The sequence below is a fragment of the Sphaeramia orbicularis genome, chromosome 12 (assembly GCF_902148855.1).
Source record: "Sphaeramia orbicularis chromosome 12, fSphaOr1.1, whole genome shotgun sequence".
NCBI lineage: Eukaryota > Metazoa > Chordata > Actinopteri > Kurtiformes > Apogonidae > Sphaeramia > Sphaeramia orbicularis.
The window spans coordinates 25,900,213-25,922,905 of record NC_043968.1 but is presented as its reverse complement, the minus strand read 5'-3'; the positions used below and the strand labels follow the sequence as shown (position 1 = coordinate 25,922,905).

The 22,693-nt window shown below is 39.2% G+C and overlaps 1 protein-coding gene across 1 annotated transcript in view; it reads right to left on the bottom strand.

The window, feature by feature from the left end:
• Positions 1-21,444, bottom strand: part of etv6 (ETS variant transcription factor 6) — a 30,838-nt gene extending 9,394 nt beyond the window's left edge. Inside the window, 3 exon segments of the mRNA XM_030150487.1 lie at positions 808-972; positions 17,478-17,607; positions 21,074-21,444. Of these exon segments, the coding sequence (XP_030006347.1) occupies positions 808-972; positions 17,478-17,607; positions 21,074-21,103 (325 nt within the window). The 5' untranslated portion in view covers positions 21,104-21,444.
• Positions 21,445-22,693: the final 1,249 nt, after the last annotated feature.

The window sequence follows — 22,693 nt, the reverse complement described above, 5'->3', positions numbered from 1 at the left end:
ACTCATTTCATCCCACTGATGATTGTAATCACAAACCACGCTATCCTGACTTAGTCACCAAATATGCTGAGTGTAAAGTTTCTGGGAATTTCAGTCGTACTTTAAATCCAGTTTTGTTTAGAAAACAGAAATTAAAAACTCTACAAACCAACAGTTAAGTTTTTTGGGTTTTATAGCTGCTTTGGTTGCCAGGGTGACAGTTGACGTTGGTTTGCACTTCCTGATAAACCGTCTCTACTTCCTCCCCCAGCAGCATTGATGCAACAGCTGCCTCCAGTGTCGCCTGACACTGCTGCCTTCCCTCCTCTGTTCCAGCTGACTTTATTGATTTTTAAGGGGTCGTTTTGCAGTAAACAAATTGATTTTAAAGCTGCACTAGCAGAGGTTTTCATGTGCAAATAAACTGTAAATTGATCTAAATAACAGAGAGGTGCTTCAGTACACAACCACAAGATGGTGTGAAGTTGATACAACAAATATCAAAAATCACCAAGTTATACATTTTCAATTTTGAGTTTGGTCCCAATAGTCATGGAGATAGCTGTCACTTTTCCCATTAGGATCTTATCATGGTTGCTACTCAGGATTCAGCCAATTTTCCAAAATAATTCTGCAACTAGCCAGACTGTTTCCATGATCTGAAAGTTCTCTTCCTTCCTTGTGGGTTAATCTTGTTTTCCAGTTTGGGAGAAAGAGCCTAATTAATCAAATAGAGTGAGTCATGTCTTCTTTTTACTGATCCTTCTAGTTTATAGAGTCTGGATAACATTGGTGAAACTTATAAGAGTTCATAAAAATGAGACGTACCGGAGTGCGGTGATCGGTAGCGGAAGTCCTCCTTTGTGAGCAGCAGAAGAGCTTTGCCGTTCATCTGGAAGGAGCCGCTGGTGATTGGTCGCAAGGCGAACTCCTTCTCAGCCCATCGCAACCATTGGGCCACATCCTCCCTGCTCCAGAACACGGGTTGCAGACCTGGAGGTAGAAGGATTTGAGGAGAGGGGAGGATGGGAAGGAGAGGAAAGAGGGACAAGTTGAGAAAATTGGTGAAGAAGCAGTTAATTGGAGAGAGAGGAAAGAAGAAAAGAAGCATGAGGACAGGGGGTTAGGGCAAGGAAGGAAGAAAGAAGGAAAGGCAGGAAGGAGGGGAGGGTGAAGGGGGATGGAGGGGATGGAGGGGATGGAGGAAAGGAGGGGGGAAGGGAGAGAGAGGAAGGAAGGAGGCAGAGGCAGTAAAAAGGATATTGAGGAAGTGGAGATAAAAGCCAAAAGGAGGGAGTGATTACGGGAACGGCAGCAGAGATAAAGAAAAAAAAAGATGAAGGAGGAGACAGAGTCAGAAAGGGAGAGGAGGTTAGAATAAAAGATTAGAAGATGATAGGTTAAGGGAAGAATACAGAATGAATCACAAGGATGAAAGCAGAGGGGGGGAGGGGGGTATATGAGAAATTCAGTCAGACTTATTTTATTTGATCTGCTGTGATCTGCTGTGCTCTTTGCTCTCTGAACTCCAGACAGGCACATCAGAGAACATACAGTTTATTAGTTTGTGTATAAACGGGCAAGGACGCATGGAGAGACAAAGAGCAGAGGAAACAGAAATGACACTATCGCTTTTCCTCTCCCGAGCACACTGTAACGCTTTTAACACTGAAGGCTATGGTAACACAAGCCTTGCATCTGCATTGATCAGCAACAAGCGTTTAGAGACAACAGGGCTGCAAAGGCAAAAGAATGTGGAAATACAAAAAAAATAAAAATAAAAAAAAGGAAATGGACAACAGCTCAGTTTGAACAAAATGATGAGCACATATACTTTTTAGCTGTATTTGTCAGAGGTGCAACCCTGATGGTATTAATCCTCAATTGGCAGACTTAAACAGCAGTTTGCTAGTGCACCGACAAAAAAAAAAAAAACATATAGAAAATATACAAATCCTACACCAAATTTTTCATATATAATAATAAACCAAGAACTTTAACATCCAATCAATAACCTTCATGGCTTTTTCACTATAGGTACAACCAGTACAGTTATGCTACAGGCCAATAACAGCAAAATATGTTACAGCAAATTTAGCACTAAGTATATTATGTAACTTGACCATGCTACCTAAAAAATAAGAGTGCATTAAACAAAATAGGATCCATTTCTGCTGGAAATATTCTGCTGCAGGTTTCTGAACAAATGCTCCTTTCAGATATCTGTGATTTCAGTCCATTAACTCGATGTGAAGGTCAATGACACAAAGGCTACGTTCAGACGGCAGGTCTTCATGCACAATTCGGATTTTTTGTGAAATCCGACTTTTTTTGTGTGCTTTTTCATTTTACACATTAAATGCGACTTCTATCAGTTTTGAGTATGAACTGACTGCGACAGAAAGGATGGGAAGGAAAGGGAAGAGGGAAAAGTTGAGTGTGTGCTTGTTTGTTTCGAATGTAACATTAAAATCAAACAAAAAGATTTATATAAAAAGAAAGGAAAACAAAAAATTTGAAAAGGAGCAGAATTAAGTTTAATTTATAATCTCCCGCCCCCTTATCCCATCCTTCTACCTACCCTAAATTCCTGTCAGATCCCATACGTAACTCTAACATCCTACATATATCACACTAAATTCTGACTAAGCACAAAACACAAAATGCTATACATATCAAAGATAGTCGTTCATATTACACATTAAATGCATGAACTGAATGCGATGAAAAGGATGGGAAGCAAAGGGAAGAGGGACATGTTGAGAAAATACAATTTTTTTTAGTGCTCGTTTGTTTGTTTTGAATATAACATTAAAACCAAACAAAAAAATGTATATGAAAAGAAAATAAAATGTTCGAAAAGGAGCAGGATGAAGTAACTCAAACCTCCTACACATACACTAAATTCTGACTTAGCACAAAACACAAAATGCTATACATAGCAAGGATAGTCATTCATATTACACATTAAAAACATGAACTGAATGTGACGGAAAGGATGGGAAGGAAAGGGAAGAGGGACATGTTGAGAAAATAAATTTTTTTTGTGCTCGTTTGTTTGTTTGTTTTGAATATAACATTAAAACCAAACAAAAAAATTTACATAAAAAGAAAATAAAATGTTCCAAAAGGAGCAGGATGAAGTAACTCAAACCTCCTACACATACACTAAATTCTGACTAAGCACAAAAGACAAAATGCTATACATATCAAAGATAGTCATTCATATTACACATTAAATGCGACTTCTATCAGTTTTGAGTATGAACTGAATGCAACCCTGAAGTGACCCACATGCATAAAAGAGGTCCTGATGTAATACGTGACCATGCAGGCATGCACTGTGTTTACGGAAGTAACACACCTGAGACGCAGAATTGTGATGTTTGTTGCATTTCAGTGACATAAAGGTCAGATAAATGTGACCTGGCTGTTCAGACTGAAGTCGCATTGCAAAATATCAGAAAAGTATCGGATTTAGGACCACATATGAAAGTGGCCTGGGTCGGATTAGCACTGTTCAAATTGTCTTAAACAGGTCAGATATGGGCAAAAAAAGATCCCTTGCCTGCAGTCTGAACATAGCCTAAATGTTGTTAAACTATACTGACAATGGATACACTTTTTTAACCCTACCAATACGCTAAGCTTCATTATTTTAACTCTTATAGACACTATTCATAGATTCATAGAACTATTGTTGTAGCAACTTCCAAATTAACGTTTTTCCACTTTAAAGTTTTCCTAAGTGATTTGCTGACATATATTATATTGTTTACTGTATTTTTCAGCAAAAATCTGGTATTTTTCTATATTTAATTCATTGACCATGTGGAGGTTCATAAAAGCTCAGAGTAAGGTCAAAGGTTATTGTATCAAAACAGAGAAAACTGAAGAGAAAGTCACCTTTTTTCAGTGAAATATATCTAAAACTAATCATAAAAACAAGCATCTCCATCCACTGTCATTTATCAAACTACATGGGTTTATCGGTGAATCGATGTTCCAGAAGATGATAGTGTTTCTGTGTTCACTACAGAAGCTCTGAACATCCAAAAGGGTCATATGTGATGTCAGTAAAAACCTGAGAAAGCACATTTTACCTGAATTGTATTGACTGTATTGAGAGGATTAATGGTTTAAATGTTATGAAACATTTTAAATCCGTAGATGCTTTTGGTCACTAGTGGCTGTTTAGGTCTTTGAGGGTTAACTCCAATTTTCTTGGCAGTTTTTTTTTCCTTTTTTTTTTTTTTTTCCCAGATTTTGCTCTCCTTGACATTGTATGACCCAATGGGATGAGTGTTTTTAGTCATACGCACGCACAAACAGTTTCGACCCTTATTTCTCCTAGTTAACAGTCAGCCACATCATCAGATCATTTTGCGCTCCCAGTGTAACCCATTGATTTATAGTATGACTCAGGCTCACCTGCCTCCCTCCTTGTTCATCCGTTCTCTCTCTCTCTCTCTCTTTCTCACACTCACACACACAGCTCCGATCAGTACATCCATGACACCCACACGGTGGATAACGACTCATTCTTGCATTCTCACTTATCGCTGAGGCCTCAAACACTTCCTCTGGGAGTCGGACAGCTGTTATCTTTGGCCGCCAATGTCACTGTCACACAAGTAATAGGAACCTTGTGCTCGCTTTCAGTCCCCCCCACCCTCACCACCCCTCCAGCCTCCTCCGCCCGTCAAACAAAGGAAGTTTTCACAGAGAGCAATCAATATCAAATGAAACCCTGTCTAGATTGTCAGCTTCCCATTTCTTCCCTCCCTTCCAGTCCTTCATATTCAGAAGGCAGCACAAGCCCTGCCGATAAGCCCTGGAAGGCCTAGGTTATCTGAAGCACAGCTTACAGCCTGTCAAGTTCTGACCCTCAGATTGTCAACAGACATCCTAAGAAAGTGTCAGGGAATGGGATACAGGTGTTTCACTGCCACGGGAACTATGGTGCTGGGCAGATAAGGAACGACATTTCCTTAGTGGGTTCCTATTTTTTGCAGTTTTGTATAGGTTAGGTTTCATTGCTATATTTAGAATAAATTATATCAGATTAAATATGTATATTTCAGCTGTTTTTGAATGTATACCTGGTTATTGGCAAGTAAAGCAGTTGCAAGAATAAATAAAATACATAAACAGAAAGAGTATACAGCAGGACAACACCACAAACTGATTTACAACAGAAATGTAAGCTAAGACTCTAAGGTTATAATTATCATTATGTGGATGGAAAGAAGTAATGAAACTGAGACTGAGATGTGAGTGGTTCAAATTATGTATTTATGAAAACTCTAGTTTTTATAAATCATATTAGAAATATATTTAACTGGTCTATATAACAGGAATAGATCTAGGATGCGCTGGAATACTTGTTCTGACGACATCATTGACTCTCTATCAATATTGAATCAAGCTGCCATCTGTAATGCGTGCACCAGCTGTATGTCCGTCTCTTGTGGCTGACTTGTGAGAGCAGTGAGGCCGGGCGGGCAGCAGCACAGCCTGGGTCGCAAGGTCATGGCTGCGGTATGCTCTCTCCAGGGCCGGAGAGAGGTGCTGCTCTGCCAAAACCCCTCCGAGATCCGGTCTGCCGGCCTCAGCCATCTGCACAGAGCCCAAAGGAGGAAGCAACAAGGGGAGCAGAAGGAGGAGGAGGAGGAGGAGGAGGAGAGGAGGAGGAAGAAGGGGGGCCCAAAACAAACGTGTCCCACAACGCACTTTGGCGGAAGCAATCCAGCGTGGGCTTCATTTCAGCACAGGAAACTTCCCGCGGTAAGGTTAGACAGTGACGCCGGACAGCAGCAAGATGGAGAAGAGAAAGGAAGAGTGGAAATAGAGGAAGGAGGGATGAGGGATGAGAGGAGTGACAGACTGAGGTGAGGACAGGGGGAAAGATGAAGTCATATGAGGTAAAATAAGAGGAACAAGAGGGCTAAACAAAGATATAAAAAGAGGAAGGAAAGGCGAATAGGAGGGGAAACAGATACTAACAAGTCAGATACTGTCCTGTATTGAATAACATGTAAATGAATATTAGAAGAGAATACAACTGAGGTCACCTGTTGAAACAGTCTAATGACTGCACAAATTATTATTATTATTACAGTCTCTCTACTTCATGTTCCTCTTTGTCCTTTACGCTCAGCAAAACTCTCAAAACCGTGACAGTCAAAGGTGAATCATGAAGGATTCTCACTTCAGCATAAACATCTGATTCACATACACATCTTCTGTTCATGTGACTGAGACAGGAACTGAGTCCAAAACATCACAGGAGGCTCTGCGAGACCACACACACCCCTTCCTTACTTTGCGGTAAAGAGGAAAATGGAAGGAATGAGGCGAGAGTAAGAGGTGACAAGTACCTTCAGCCCTAACACCATGTTCTCTCAACAAATTGACACTCTTCCCTGAGCTGATAAATTTGTTCTTACTGGTTGTTTTCGGTCAGAGAATCCCTTACAGATTTGTTGCAGGTCATAGGAAAAAAAAAAAAAAAAATCAATTTCAGTCTTCCTTGTCATCAGTCTCTGCCGTTGCTGAATGCATCTCAGGTTTACGGTGTTCATGAGTGTGTATGTGTGTGTTTACATTGAATAAAACCCTCAAGCACGACAGCAGCAGGATCCCAAGCCCTTGACTAAACCGTGGGCTCCTAATCCTCTCTGATGACACATAATTTTCACTCTGTGGTTTCTCAGGCCCCCGCTCATGCTTGCTACCACACACACAGACACACACGCACAGAGCGCACAAGTTGCCAAGGCAACTCATAAGTGCTTGGGATGAATGAAGGCAAGGAGGAGGATGAGATCACTGGTATCTTGTTTCGTTGTTGCGGTACAGAAGCCCTCAACTTCCCCTCTCAGCCAGACGAGTTAATGAGGTCCGTCCTGCTGCGAAGCTTACTGGTCCAGGCCAGAATCACAGCTCAACTCCCCACATCTCACACACTTTTCACCGCTGCCCGTGTTGCTTATGCTTCTTTCAAATAAAGAATGCAAAAAAAAAAACAAAAAAACCCGCTTGATGAAAATGATGGCTTTTACCGATACAACCCCCAGCTCTGAAGCCAGCTTGAGAGAATGCAAACAGTATACTACAGATACAATCTACTGTGTTACTAATCCATCTGATTGATTTTGTTTGCAAATGCGAATGCAGCACTACACAACAAATAAAACAACTGCCAAAAATATAGAACACATAAAAATAAATGTAATTTTTGGTAATAAAAAGATGCATTCGTCATAAAATTGTCAAATTTGACACCAGGAGTGAAGTGTCTTATTACATTTCCTCTGTTTACTAAAACAGTACACTACATTCTTGTACTCTATGAAGTAGCAGAGACTCGAGTGCTGTACGACATTGGTATTTTAAGCATAATTTCCATCAAGTCGAACCGGTGGTATAAATGAAAAAGTATAGATGGCTTTTTCAAGAAATGTGAGGACACAGGGTCATTAAAGTGAGAACACTAGTCCAGTTCAGCAAGTGATGATGTATAATAACCCTACTGTCATTCAGATTCCACAGCTGTCTACAAGAATGTGTTGTCTGAATAAATGGGCCAATATTTTTCACTTAATATGATTCAATAATAATGACAACACAACAACAATATAATAATAATAATAATAAAATAATAATATAATAATAATAATAATAATAATAAATTTACTTAAAAGGCACATTTTTGGGCACATAAGGACATTGTATACTTGTAGTAGCATGTCATGAGGCACTAGCTAGTACTAGCTAGCTTCCCAGTCTTTTACAAATAACAGAAACAGAAAAAAATACATCCATACTCTGACTCCATACTGACACTTAGGATGCTCTAAGATAAATTTAATTACTCCCTTTTATACCAGTAGCAAATTAGTGCAATTTGTAGATTTTCAGTAAACTCATGTTAGCAGACTTCTATGGTGGAACACAAGCCTGAAACAATCTGCACTGATCAGCAACAAGCATTTGGAGGGTGCAAAGGCAAGAGAATGTGGAAATAAAATGGGAAATGCACAACAACTCAATTTTAACAAACACTGGATTTTTAGCTGTATTCATCAAAGCTGCTATTCCTCACTTGGCAAATAGTCAAATAGTAGTTTGTGAGCAAACTGACAAAAAGAAACTTGGAAACAAACAAATATATCCAGTCTCTAAAAAATAATTAGACCATCAAAAGTCATCAAAAACAATGGTTATGCAATCAAGTACTAACTCCTGTGTGTATCATGTGACTAAAACAGACAGAAAAGAAAACATGGAATGCCTAAAAGCACTGTTTTTGTCAGTACAATGCCAGAGATATTGATGTAAGAACTGAAATGATTTTGGTTATCATCAAGAAAACGTGGAAAATGGATAGATATCAGCTCTGAAATTAAACTACTATGAACTATTTTTGTTGTTATCATTATATTTGTCCAAACAAATATACCTTAATTTAGTTGTACCAGGCATTAAAATGAACAAGAAATTAAAGACAAGGGTGGTCTAATAATTTTTTCCATGACTGTATATAATCTACACAAAAGTTTCATGTATGATGGCAAAGCAACTAGTTTAACATGAGATCAACAAACCTACAGAGCTACTTTTTCATTAGAAACTATCAAAAATTCCACATAAACCACTAAAATGCCTCAATATTCTCTAAATACAGTGACATTTAAAATTCTCAAAGATAAATACAGGCAGTTCCCTGTTTTTAACAATACAGGTAGAAAAATAAACTGCTTCATTTGTAGATTTTTCAGTAGCCCAAAGTTCACAAACACACACACACAAAAAAAACTAAAAATGTGAGCCAACATTTCCTATTCCTTTCTGTTTATTATACTCCCAACTTTTTTTGAAACAGCTGCTGACTGAAAAACGTCAGCAGCGTCATAGTGCGTCATACATTTTTTAGTTATTTCCTTTACTACTTTTTTTTTTATTTTTGTAAAACTGGAACCAAACTGTAAACATTATATACTCTGAGTCATGGGATCTCTGATATTATTTTCTATATGAAACTGCTGACTTTCAAAAACAGTCTAAAAATACTAGACAACTGAAAATGCAAAACTGGAGCGGATGAAAATTCTCAGAAGGAAGATTTCAGCTTAGCCAGCCCTGAATGGATGATGAATAAATAAACAAAACACAAAACAAGTAAGGCTGCATCAGAATGAAGGGGACTTTGCTCTTTACACTTAAAGCTTCTTAGTCACCGAGTTCTTCAGTAAATGTTTGTCTTTTCTCTCGCTGCAGAAGTAGGCGGATATTGGTATTGCTATCTCAATAGAGGAAAGGCTTTTCTTTCTCTAGACAGAAAAGGAGGAGGAGGAGGAAGAAGGAAGGAGGAAAGCGGAGGAGGTGGAGAAGGGGATTTGGCCGTGACCTTCTGACACTGTGACTCAGGGACATGTGGGCATGAAAGCCACACATTTCTACAGTTAATGTTACGCTCTATTCATGTCGTGTCATTCTGTGTGTGTCTGTCTGTGCATTGATTCCCTGTCCGGTGGGTGCGGTAGGGGGAAATCCACCTACACACACACGCACGCACGCATGCACAAACACACACACTTTTACTTTTCAGTCAATAGAACTCCCCCCTTCATATCCATTCTCTGTTTCCTCCACCGGTACGCACGTGCCTACCCCCGTCCAGCAAAACTGGACTTCATCCAGTCAAAACAAACATAAAACAGATCATCAATCACACTGAACCTTTATGGCCAGGAAGTAGCACGACCTGTTTTTGATAGCTTGTTGAGTGCAGGAACAAGCCAGCTCTTGTAGGTTAGTTCCTGAATCCAGCTTTAACTGCCACTCTTCCTTTTGTTCAGAAGCCAGTTTTTTCTCCTCTTATTTTTTTTTTTTTTTTTTAAGTGCAGAGGCTTCAAAGACATTTGTTAAGTAAATCAAAGGCCTGTCTAAATTCCACACACACCCATATAGTGTCCTTTTTTACCATATGAAAAAAAAGTGAAGTCAGCATTTAGTGCAGTGTAACATTTACAAGGCCGGGCTTTAATGACACCGATTCACATTATTTTGCTCATAAAATAAAACAGTGGGCAAGTGCAAAGTCTGAACAGGTATGCCTGGGATGTACAGTTGCGGAAAAATTTTTTTGACCACCCCTTGTTTTCTTCAATTTCTTGTTCATTTTAATGCCTGGTATAACTAAAGGTGGATTTGTTTGGACAAATATGATGATAACAACAAAAATAGCTTATAAGAGTTGAATTTCAGAGCTGATTATTTGTTTTCCATGTTTTCTTGATAATAACCAAAATCACTTCAGTTCTTACATCAATATCTATGGCATTGTACTGACAAAAACAGTGCTTTTAGGTATTCCATGTTTTCTTTTCTGTCTGTTTTAGTCACATGATACACACAGTAGTTAGTATTTGATTGCATAACCATTGCTGTCGATGACTTTTGATGGTCTAATCATTTTTTTCTGCAACTGTATTGTATGTCCTGTTTTGTCAAGGGCTGTGGAATGGATGGGCAGTGGTGGTGGTGGTGTGGTGGTGGTGGGGGGGGTGTTCTTTGACTTCCTTATGAATATTTGTACTGTAAATCCTACATTTGTGCTTGAAAATCAAAAAAATAAAAATAAAAAAAAACCTTGAACAGGTTACATACATTATGTTAACATTAGGATTAAAGCTACACACACTGCCAATTATTTGGTTCTTATCAAGATAAAAAAAAAAAAAAAAAAAACTTAGATTTAGAAGTGTTAGATAATTTATTTTGTTGTCACAGTTAATTTCTTATTGTAAGTGTTCATACATCTGTAGATATGCTTATTTCTAGATTTAACAATCTTAATTCAAGTGGAATTATCTTGCTGCATGGAGAGACATTTCACTTGTTTTGAGAACCTTTTTCCTCAGATTTAGTGTTTTTATCTTGTTTTCTGGACACCCCCTTTTTTTGCAGTGCATGATATAAGAAGCATTTACACTTTTACCTCTTTCTTTTTCATTCTTAATATCAGCACTCTAGCGTGAACTATGAGTCAGATCATAAACATGGAATTTTTGCTAAATCAAAAATATTGTTGAGCTCTCAAAACTGTACATGATTATCTGGAAATAGAAGAACTCTCTGAACTGTACTTACCTAGGTTGACTAATACTGTCTGGAGAGAACATTTAAAAGGTATGTATGAGGTATGACACACAACTGCATTTACAAGGTGCATGTTCAGAAGTGAACAGTGTATAATTATGGGGAGAAATATGACATTGGAATAACCCGTGTTTGACAAGAAAAATCCACATCATGCCATTTTGATACAAAAATTTAATTACTTGTAGAAATTCACTCTGTCTAATCTAATCAATTCATGTACTTTATTATTTTATTTGGGTTTTATTTATTCTTCTGTATAGCACTTTGTCTCTTTTTTATACAGTTTCTGTGTCTTTAAATCTATTCTGTATTTTATTCTTCTCTTTTGGTTTTAATCATTCTTCTGTACAGCACTTTGGTCCACTGCAGTTGTTTTAAAGTGCTTTACAAATAAAGTTGGATTGGACTGTCAGTATAGCTATCAGGTATCATATACATCAGTGCAGTGATTTGTGATTTTAACATTGTGTTACATTCATTACAGTTTAATTTATGACAATGATGTTCAGAATGTGATTACACTATGTTGTAGTACTAATAATAATAATAATAATAATAATAATTCATTGTTTATCAGAACAGTAGTGATTATTGCACAAGCGTAACAGTCTGAATTTCTTCTTTGTGTTCTAAATAGGCAGAAAAGAGCTTCCACACTGAGTAAAGAGAAGACTCAATCAGCTGTTATTGTGCTTTTCTCACTTCACCTACTGAAGCCTGAAATCAAGACACCATCGGAGTGTGTGTGTTCATTGAAACGTTTGGAGTAAAGTCTACCCCCCCCCCCCCCTCCCCGTTAGAAACGCCATGTGGAGTTGTGTCCGCGAACAGGAAGAGAAAGGGGGCTGTGCTCAGCTCGTTTGTTGGCATGTGAGAACAGTTTCCCTTTCAGAGGAGAAAAGAGAGCAAGTTAAAACACACATGCATGCACACACACACACACACACACACACACACACACAACAACAACAACATTTATTCAGGAAGCGCCGTCTGCCCACTCAGGAAATTCCTGAGGACAAGAGCTGCTTCCAGGGGCAGGAAATTTCCCCTCAGAAAGACCAAACACACACACACACACACACACACACACACACACCCATACACTTGTGTTCCATGTGTTTAGGGACATCACATTGACTTACATTCATTTCCTGGAGACTTAGCCGAAATGCAACATGCCTAACACTAACTCTATCCAAACTCTACCCTTAAAACAATGCTCAACCTTTCAGATTTATTGGTTTATGTTATGGGATCTCCTTTTTTGTGCTAAAGACAGCCTCATAGTGATTGTGTGAACAGATTTATGTCCCCATAACGTAACATAACATAACATAACATAGTACATGGCAGTACACACACTTTAACACCAGCTCCCCCCACAGTTAAATGGTTAACATACTGAGAAAAAGAACACAAAAGAAGACGGAGGGGTGGGCTGGGGGTGGGGGGGTGGGGGGGGTGGGCTGTCACGTACGGGAACGCACACGTACTCACACACACATACGCACACAGATGAATAACTATACAGTATACACCTACACTACCTCTGGCAAGCTTTGCACAAAGACACAAGATTCACTCACACTACGTCCGCCCACTCATACAAGACTGCATAGTGCAAACCCAGCTGTGCGCACACACTCACACACATACCACACATACACACACCAAGGAACCAGCCCAGTCTTGTTTCCATGGACATAGATTTCTTTTAAACTCATCAGTAGATATCTCCACTCTTGCGCCACTGCTCTTTTGTATTCCATGTATGTTTAATGTAAATTAATACAGGAACATGTTCTACACCTTTAAATAATTTAGTGTTGACCAGTTCTGTGTACATGGGGGGGTACCATGTCTACCTGGATTAGGTTTGGATTAAATCCAAGCAGATCCAGTTCTTTTATGCACATCTGCATGTTTTCAGTGTGTGACAGTCACGACCCACCTAGTTTTGCAGGACTTTTCATGCTTTTGACAAAAGCAGACAAACAAAAACACCTCTCTGCTTCACAGAGGATCCCTTTAAGGTCCTGTTTATTATAAAGGCGTTTTATGGCCACAGCTCAATAAACATTTCTGTGTTAGGATCAAAAGATACCAACCTAAGCAGCCACAGACGGTACATACGCCTCCTGAAGTTACTGTACACCCTTGCTCTTTGTTTCAACTGTTTACACAAAACCTGAAATACTAAATTAAACAACACTATAACCACATACAAAAAAGCACATGTTCCAACGACTCTAAACAGGTCTTTGGTAAGAAATATTGTACCATAAAGACACAGGGTTACAGTTAGACAATCAACTGTTTGCAAATCACTGTAAAATGCAATGAGATGCATTTTAACTGTAATTTTACCCTCATTTCGCATGTTCAGAAATAACTTCCACTGAATTCCAATGCATTACAAGAAATGAATAACTGTCTACCAAACCCCTACAATTTCCTTATGGTTTAATAAATACTAGCAATAATGTATTATTTATGGTATATCCATTGATACAATATTATGTTGATATTCTACTGAACAAAATCAGCAGTGCTTCAATTGAGAATCTGCGTTTTTAAATTAAAGTGAAATGCTAATTTAGACGGAAATAAGATATAAGAACAACACAAAAAGACAATTATGATTAGTTCAGCAATAAAACTGATAATATACCAGTAAAGGTAATTATTCAAAGCCTCTATTTAGGAATGTTAAAAAAAAGAACATGACATGTATAGTGTGCTACAGTGACGTGTGGCTGAAAGGGTTAAAAATCGAGCCTGGTAGCATTCTTTAGTGTGAGGAGCAGGCTGCAACTCTCCCCGATCTAATCCACTTCCTCCCCAGGAAATGGAGAAGGCGGATTTCTGCCCACACTGCAATTTCCTCCCTCATTCTTTTTCTTTCTGTCTTTTTTTCCCCTCTCCTCCTCCTCCTGCTTCTTTCTTCCTTCCCTCTCCCCCCTCAGGACAAAACTCCCTCTGAGTGTGGGGGTTAATGGACAGCTTGTTTTCCAGCACATGTGTGTTTAGATAGGAGGGAGGAGAAAGGACGAGCAGAGGTGTTTTTTGGACTGCTACACATTGACAAAGACATGTTGACGTCTGTCTGCGACTGAAATAGTGGATCCTGACCAGAAGCAGCAATAAACTAAACACTGAGGACCAAAAAAAAAAAAAAAAAATTTTCCTGACTTGCAGATGTGCAAGAGACAAGGCCGTGTGACGATCTGTGTTTGAAACCTGAACACCATAAAGTAGGACTTCCACAAGTGTGCGGATGTGAACTGACCCATCGGTTTACTCGACAGGAAACTTAACACGGACCTGTTGAGCGTTCTTCCTTTTTCTGCAACAATGCAAAAGAGGAAGTGGGCTGAGGGAGTTTCCTGTGCGTCTCATCCAGCTTCAGCCTGTGCAGCCGCCCAGCCCCACGCCCACAAAAGCCCTCAACTTCACACTTGCAAGAAAAAAATAAATAAACTGGTTAAATATTGACGGGCACATGGACAAAGTGGCTGAGGGTTACTCTTTGAACATCGAGCCTATCTCTTGGCAGAGCTCCACCCCGCCTGCTTTCTCATTGGTTGAGCAATAATGAACTAACACAACCGAACCAAAGCCCTTGTGAGCCATGAATACCACTGTGTTGCATTCAGTTTATTCACACCTTTACAAAACATATTTCAACAGATTTTTCACAAACTGTCTTACCTTCAGACAGACTGCTTCATACTAGCATCAAAGAATAGAGTGAATAAAATGAATAGAGGCAAGTGCGGGTGGTGTCAAATCTGCGGAGCTCGCAGGTAAATCACAAAGTTGTCCTTGTATCCGAGAAAAGGTCTTTGATGCGCATGAAAAGCTATTATAATGGTAATAACTTGTTTACAGTACAGCAGTTTTACCTAATTCCAACATGTTCAAGTCTCTCCTGTATAGGTTAAGTACTGAATTTAGCATACTTAATATTTTTCAAGGTTCCTACAGGTTTCTACAAATTAAATGTAAGACTTTTTAAGTCCTTTTTAAGACTACTTAGGACAGAATTTAATGCCAATTTCACAGACTTTTTCACAGCCACACTGGCAAAAATTAGTGACTTCTAGAATTTAGGAAAATGTATTTATTTACTCCAACGCCTTGATTCTCACCGTTGCAAGTCATTTCTCACTGGGGGCGGCAAAGTCAGTGATAATTGTTTCCTAATTTCAATATAATTGTCAGTTTGGAACGAGTGGAAGTGAGTCAACTAACGTTACTTTCTTGCAGCTTGGACACATTCAAACAGCCAACAAGATTATGGCAACATAACTTAAGACCTACCATTTCAAATTTAACACCTTTTAAAGACTTTTTTAAGGTATTAGATGTAGATTTGTAAATTCAAGACTTTTAAGACTTTGTAAGTCCTTTTAAAGACTACTTTAGACAGAATTTAATGCCAATTTCAAAGACCATTTCACGGCCATACTGGCAAAAATTGGTGACTTCTAGAATGTAGGAAAATGTATTTATTTACTCCAACACCTTGATTCTCACCACTGCGAGTCATTTCTCACTGGGGGCGGCAAAGTTAGAGAGAATTGTTTCCTAATTTCAAAATATATAATTAAAGACTTTTAAGACTTTTTAAGATCTTGTGGCAACCCTAATTTTTGCAGCTTTACATCTATATGACAAGAGCAGGCTAAGCCATGGAAACTTCCTAAGTGTTAGCTAGTATTTGTCTAAATTTTTACTTTAATTAATGGCAGCTAACATAAGGGGATTTTATCAAGGACCAAGGAAGGCTCCATCAGAAAAGAAGGGTATTTTGTATTTAACACTGTGGATAAAGAGAGAGTTTACTGCTTATACAATGTTTTATCAGAGCAACTTTCTAATTTGGCCAAAAGTTAACATCGTTTTACTTCAAGAGTTATTATTTAGTTCATTTTCCAAGAAATCTACATCTGTGTCCATCTTATTCACATCAATGGCTATATGTTTTAACATTATTTTAAGCTTTGGTACAGCTATGTCGTCACCATTTAAATGCCACCTCATTACCTTCGTTATCAGGGCTTGTAGTCCAAAGTGACTTACAATAGCTGCATTCAAACCATGCAGGATCAAGAGCTTACATTGCTGAAATTGGGACATGATGGTCATTATTTTCCATAGCTCCGATTGGCTCAGTTGTTTATCCAGACAGCACAACCACACCTATCTGCATGTTAAAAAACTGGGAGGTGTGGGTGGTATTTTTAGCCACATAACAATTTTCACATTAGCTAATTTCCTGGCAGGAATACATTTATAGAATTTTCATGTGCTGTAAAAACTGTTTGCAGGTTGTTTAAAATTGACTGACAATGAGAACCAGAGCAATAAATACGTCCCTGCTTTTATTCTGTCCCTGTTCACACATAGACACAATACAAAGCCGCAAGATGTATTCAGAGGGACTCAAGGCTGCCTCTAATTTAATTACCAGAAGTAATGGGAAGTCTTGGCGTCTTGGTGTGCTTAATTAGCGATCAGGCTCATTCTCACCTGGACAAATGAACCAAGCTAAAAGAGGAAACGCCATCTTGTTGACATTAAACTGATCCTCCTCAATCCCTTAGTTCATCCACAGCCCTGTGTGTTCTCCGCTCCCTGTTACGTCTAACTGCTGTGTAGGTGTTATTCCAATGCTGTTAGTCTGTCAGTTCTGGTCCACTGCAAACATGTAGGTTCAGGTGTCTGACCCCAGATCTGCTTTAACACCTCCCAGTTGAGAGGAACAGCATGATCAGGCTGGCACTCATGCAGTGATAATGGTGAGTGTCTGTTGTCATGATTGGATGTGATGGATTTTAACTATTAAAGTAATAATCCCCAGCATCTTTATTTATTCATGTTTGCTCTCCTTGCTCTGATGTTTATGATGGCAACTGTAATGTCCATTTCCTGTTCTACACACTCAATGTCTGGTTGCTCTTTCCCACAGGGCTGGAAGCGATGCGTGGCTTCGTTGGAATTGCAAGAAAGAACAGGGTAGAAGTGACACACTAAGAGCACAACCTGCTGAAACTCAAACTGCATCTGCAGAAAAGGCTGGATATAGCAGTCCCGCCCACACAGCGTGATTGACAGGTCAGTTATTGAATGGGACCAGATAAAAATACGACTTCCCAGACTAGCACTTCCACTAAACAGAAAACATTTACATTTAATAACATTTAGTGGTAGAGGCTGAAATCTCTGACAAAAATCAATCTGTCTTGTTGAAATGACCCACTGATCAGTGTGTAGGAGTCAGTGCTCATCTGTGTGTGTGACAGAGAGTGTGTGTGACTCACGCAGGTGCGCAGGCAGCCTGGCAGGCTCGTCCTCCATTCGACTGGCTGGCCTCGCGGCGGGAGCATGGATGGGGGAGGAAGTGGAGTTTGGCAGCGGGTTCGCGGAAGGACTGAAAGAGCTCCTCTCCTGCTATGAATAGACACAGAGACACAAAGCATGGCTCACAAAGCTCCGAACACACCGGCCCTGAACCCAAACAGCCCCACGCCGACTCGCCTCACCTCATCATGCACCCACAACATCAGCTAGCCCCTGGTCTCTGCACAAGTGTGTTCTACTAATAAACTGATGCACAGGCCTGCTGTGTTGTAAAGACACACTCTGGAGACATGCCAAACATGCTTTAGCACATGTGTTGCTATGCAGTGTAAGGAAAACCAGAGATGAATGCATGGTTTATTAACCTGGTCATTGCTAAGTGGAAGACGCACTGGACTGTCACAGGCTTTTCTTGACATCTGACTGAACTGATCCATGTTATGGAGCAGTTAATCATCAGGTGTCCTCTTCTGATGAACTGCTCTATCCACTCTGCAGTTAGATATACAGAACCGTTCGATTACACTGCTCTTCAAGTTCATAGAAAACATCTGCTTCAGACATTAAATGCGCTAAATCTTACATACGTTAATAAGAAAGAATGAATCAGAAAACAAATGACAAAAGTGCTGGTTAGCTCATATGATGATGGCACATAACATATGTTGGATTTTGTACATTTATCCAGTAGATTTATAAATGTTCCACAAAACAGAACCTGTAAAGTGTGTGTGCAGACAGTGTTTTGAAGTAGATCAGGTAGCTCTGAGACAAAAATTCCTTTGGAGTAAAACCCATTCAATCATTGATTCTCAGAATTTAACATTTTGGCCCAAGACTGTATCTTAGAAACTGCAACCAACCAGCACTTTGGACTTAATTTTTCTTTATTAGTGACTCACACTTCGTCAAGTTTAACTTTTTCTATTCTGGAAGTATTTACTTGTAGACCAGTGTTAACAATGATATACAATACATAAAATAAGAATATAATTTCTTTTTCCTTTGTTTGCTTCATACATGCTTTGCTGGTAACCACTGTTTGATCAATACATTACACTAATCCATTAAGTGTTCATTGCCAATAAGATGTATATTTGCAGCGACAGCATTTGATCACAAATACTCCAAATTAAGCAAACAGATTTCTTGATGAATCTCTTCATTGCTGATTAGATGAAAAAAATATATATACACAAGTATCAAAAATAACCACTGAAACACCTTAAATATCACTTGCATCACTAGAGTGTATAATCAATGACCACAAAACGGATAAGAGTCAGGGGTGTGTTAGATGTTTTGGATAATATGAGCTGTCTACTGTGAGTGCTTCCTTGTTTATCTGAATTTTAGGAATCTTTCCACTGTTTATGTCATTTATATACCAATGACAGAAAAAAAAATCTGTTTCAGCTTCTTAATTTTTATATAATGTAATTTTGAATTGAATTGCCTTTATTGTCATTTGACAGTACAAAGTACATCAAACAAAATTAAGTTCGATGATTAGGGACATCGGGCCGCTGCTCCTAGTACAGAGTACAACTAGAGCGCTACCACAAAACCCTTTCTTTGAAAATTGCAGTGAAGAACAGAAGATAATGCAAAGCACAAATATAAGACATCATACAGTTTGGAGTCCACAGTGTTACACATTTCATCAGTTTTTGAACCTAGTTTGAGTTCCGCACATATCGTACTTTTTTTTAAACTTCCATCAGTATATTTTTGTACATATTATTATTCCTATATCTACAAGTTGCCCATGGACATTTAGAATATCTGAAAATATAAAATGATGAAAACATCTGTTACTTGCAACTTCTCATAAATGCTTTGCAGTGTGTTTTCCTACTGTATAGTGCATTGAATCTAGGTTAAGGTATGAAGGTTTTCCAGTTTGTGGTATTTCTCTATTGACTGGTTTCCTTTCTTGCAAATGAGGGCAGCCAGGGAAATGAAGCTACCTCACTTCTTCGAGGAAATGAAGCCCAGTTTGCTGTTTTCCCTCCAACTGCTGCCTGATCGAGCCAGTCGAGCCACTCTAAGACCTGCACACTAACTGTATGGACCAGGAATTTCCTGTGGAAGCAGAGCAATAATCTCTCAGTCTTCCATTTCCTCCCTTTTTCTCCTCCGCTTGACATCAGGGGTAACTTTTACATCCACTTGTATCCAAAAATATTCTGCCTCAGTTCTGTCTCTTAATATGACCGTGGTGTTTGTTTAAAAGTGACGGGCCATGGACAGGACAAAGCTTATAATGAAGACACTGCAGAAGATGGAAAGTGATTTGTGACATAACTGGGCTGCGGTATAAAGGTAGAGGGGGGTGGGCTGCTGTCTATCAGCTGCTGTGGTGAAAACTTCTCGGAGCCAAAATGATCCTTCAACATGCAACTAATCTTGTGACATCAGACTCAGTAATGAGCTAGTAGACACATCATATTACTCTTTTTGTCGTGCATCATTCTACATTATTTCAAGGTGACCCTAAAGAGAGTGAATATTATTAAAATGCTCATAAGGAATGCAGATACTTTTGTTATTTTTATATCTAAGCATGTCACATCTCCACATGTCCTATTTTCATTGCCAAAACCCAAAAGAAATGAAAACAAAATCAGAACAAATATCTATTATTTTTGCACGATTAAACCTTTAATCAGGCAAGTGACTATGTTTGGTAATTTCCACATGCACTGCAAGACAGTGATAGCAACAGTTACAGTGAGTCACCAATCTCAGGTCCAATGTGGTCTACAGGGTCTGTAAGGTCCACCTCTGCATGAACAGTGAGTGGACCTGGTTTGTTAGGTACCATGAAGTAATGGTACTACTGTAAGGAATAATGTTCAAAGGGATCATGTGGATGTGGACAGGGGTCTGGATCAGCACTGATGTTGGACTAATATTCTTAAAGTCATGTTCTAATATTCTAATATACTGTAAATTAACCAGCCTGATTTTACCAGAAAAAGTCGGTCTAATCTAAGAAAACCTAAAACCTTTCATTACTGATTAATGAATGGTTATCTTAACTACAACGTGCCAAACATAAGGACACATGCACAGATTGTTTACTCAGTCCGATCAGGGGGCATGCAAACTGACAAAATGAATACAACTGGGTTTTTGTTGGATAAACTACCTCACCTAAATGTGGGATTCTGCTGTGGTCATTCCACCGACTGTCATGTACTTGTGTTTTTATTATTCTACAGCTGTATTCCAAAACACACAACTCTACAATAGGTTACAACATGCTCCATCGGCTCTCATTACTTTTGGGAATTGAGCGTTTTGCGTGCCACAGTCACGACTTCCCATCAGCCGTGGAGTGGAGGCGAACTAAAAGCGTGGAGCAACAGATGACTGGCAAAACAAACGCGCCTGTACCGCGGCGCTCCGGCGTGTTCCATAGCCGTCTGTGGGAGGTGAGATATGCAACACGGTGGATCCCTGCAGGACTATGTCGACGATACTATGAAGGATTAAGTGGAAAGTGTCTGCTGTGGAAAACAAAGAGCACAAACTGAGCCGTGCGCCTTACCTTGGTCGCAGCGGAGGAGGGTTCAGACATTATCTCCCGTCAACTTCACTCCGTCTCCTTCCACTTTTCCCTTGGTTCTCTTCTTCTATCTGCTCTGCTGTGTGTGTGTGTGTGTGTTGTTTTTTTTTTTTGCTGGTAAAAGCGGCGCAGCAGCGTCAGAAGCGGCAAACCCGACCGATCGCCTTGTTATTCTAGGAGAAGTTGTTGTGTTTTCATGAAGCCAGTCTGTTTTTAGCTGCTGACCGGCTCCATTGCGCGGCTGTCGGCGTCCAAACTTCTTTTGTCTGCGTGTGTTTTCCTTCACATGTCGGCGGCGCGTTGGTTAATAATCCCTTCCTGGAAGAGCGAGACTGAAGAGCGACGGACACCTCTCTCTCTCTCTCTCTCTCTCTCTCTCTCTCTCTCCTCTCTCTCCTCTCTCTCTCTCTTCTCTCTCTCTCTCTCTCTCTCTCTCTCTCTCTCTCTCTCTCTCTCTCTCATTGATCTGGATGTGTGTAAAACGGCGAAATGACGTGAATTCCCAGCATTGAGCCTTGCCCCCTTTTAAAGGGAAACCCGAAGCAGGAAATCGCAGCAGGTCGTGTTGCACACACACAGCTGTACAGGCACTAACGCAGAAAAGGACGGATTCTTACACTAAGAAGTTTTAGCACAACACATTAAAACACTTTGTTATAACACTAGAAGACCTAAACATCCACAAATTCAATACATTTTCAACCGCTAACAATGAAATGATAATGATATTAATAAGAAGAATTAAACAATAAGAAGAAAGAAGAAGAATTATAGGAAAACTGAAGGAAGTTTTACAACTATAGGAACCTTATATCAACATGATAGTATCTGGAAAATAGCAAAGTTTATATATGAGCGCCTTTCACAGACAACAGAAGTGTCTCACAAAAGAACAAAAAAAAATACAAATAGATAACACAGATACAGTTACAGTCAGTGGCGGCACCAGGATTTTAAAAGGGGGGCGGGGGGGGGCAACTGGAGGGCAAAGAAAATGTTTGGGGGGCGGACAAAAAAATTAACGCTATAATGTATAGCCTATCCGTTACACTTTATATAGAGGGCAATTTTAGGTAAAATCAGGTAATACTTAATGTATTCAAGGTATTTGTTCAAAACTACAGCATGAACAACTCAGACTTTCTGTCATGATTATTTAATAGGTACAATCTACTTTCACATATTTCTCTAAACACATCAGATGTATGCAAGTTAATAAATGTTGAAAACAAAATAAAACTAATAGCCTAACCAACTAATCAAACAAAACGCATGTATACAACGGCTTCCACTACATGCACATGTATGTAATCACTGACAACATCTGTAGGCTTAGGTGCACTTTCATACCGACCGGTGTAATCTTCTAGCAGAAATTTAAACTGAGTGATGAAACAGACCTGAACAGCTAACAAAACTATTTGTAATTAATAGGTGGGTTCAAAACATAAAAAACGAGTCCTTATGCTACTCGTGCCAATTCTTTGCTTTACATTTCTTATGGAGAAGACAGATGAATGCAGTACAAGTGGAGGTATTAATCCATTCCAGAACTGAAGGCACACATATCATTATGAACCTAGAACTATATTATTCACAAGA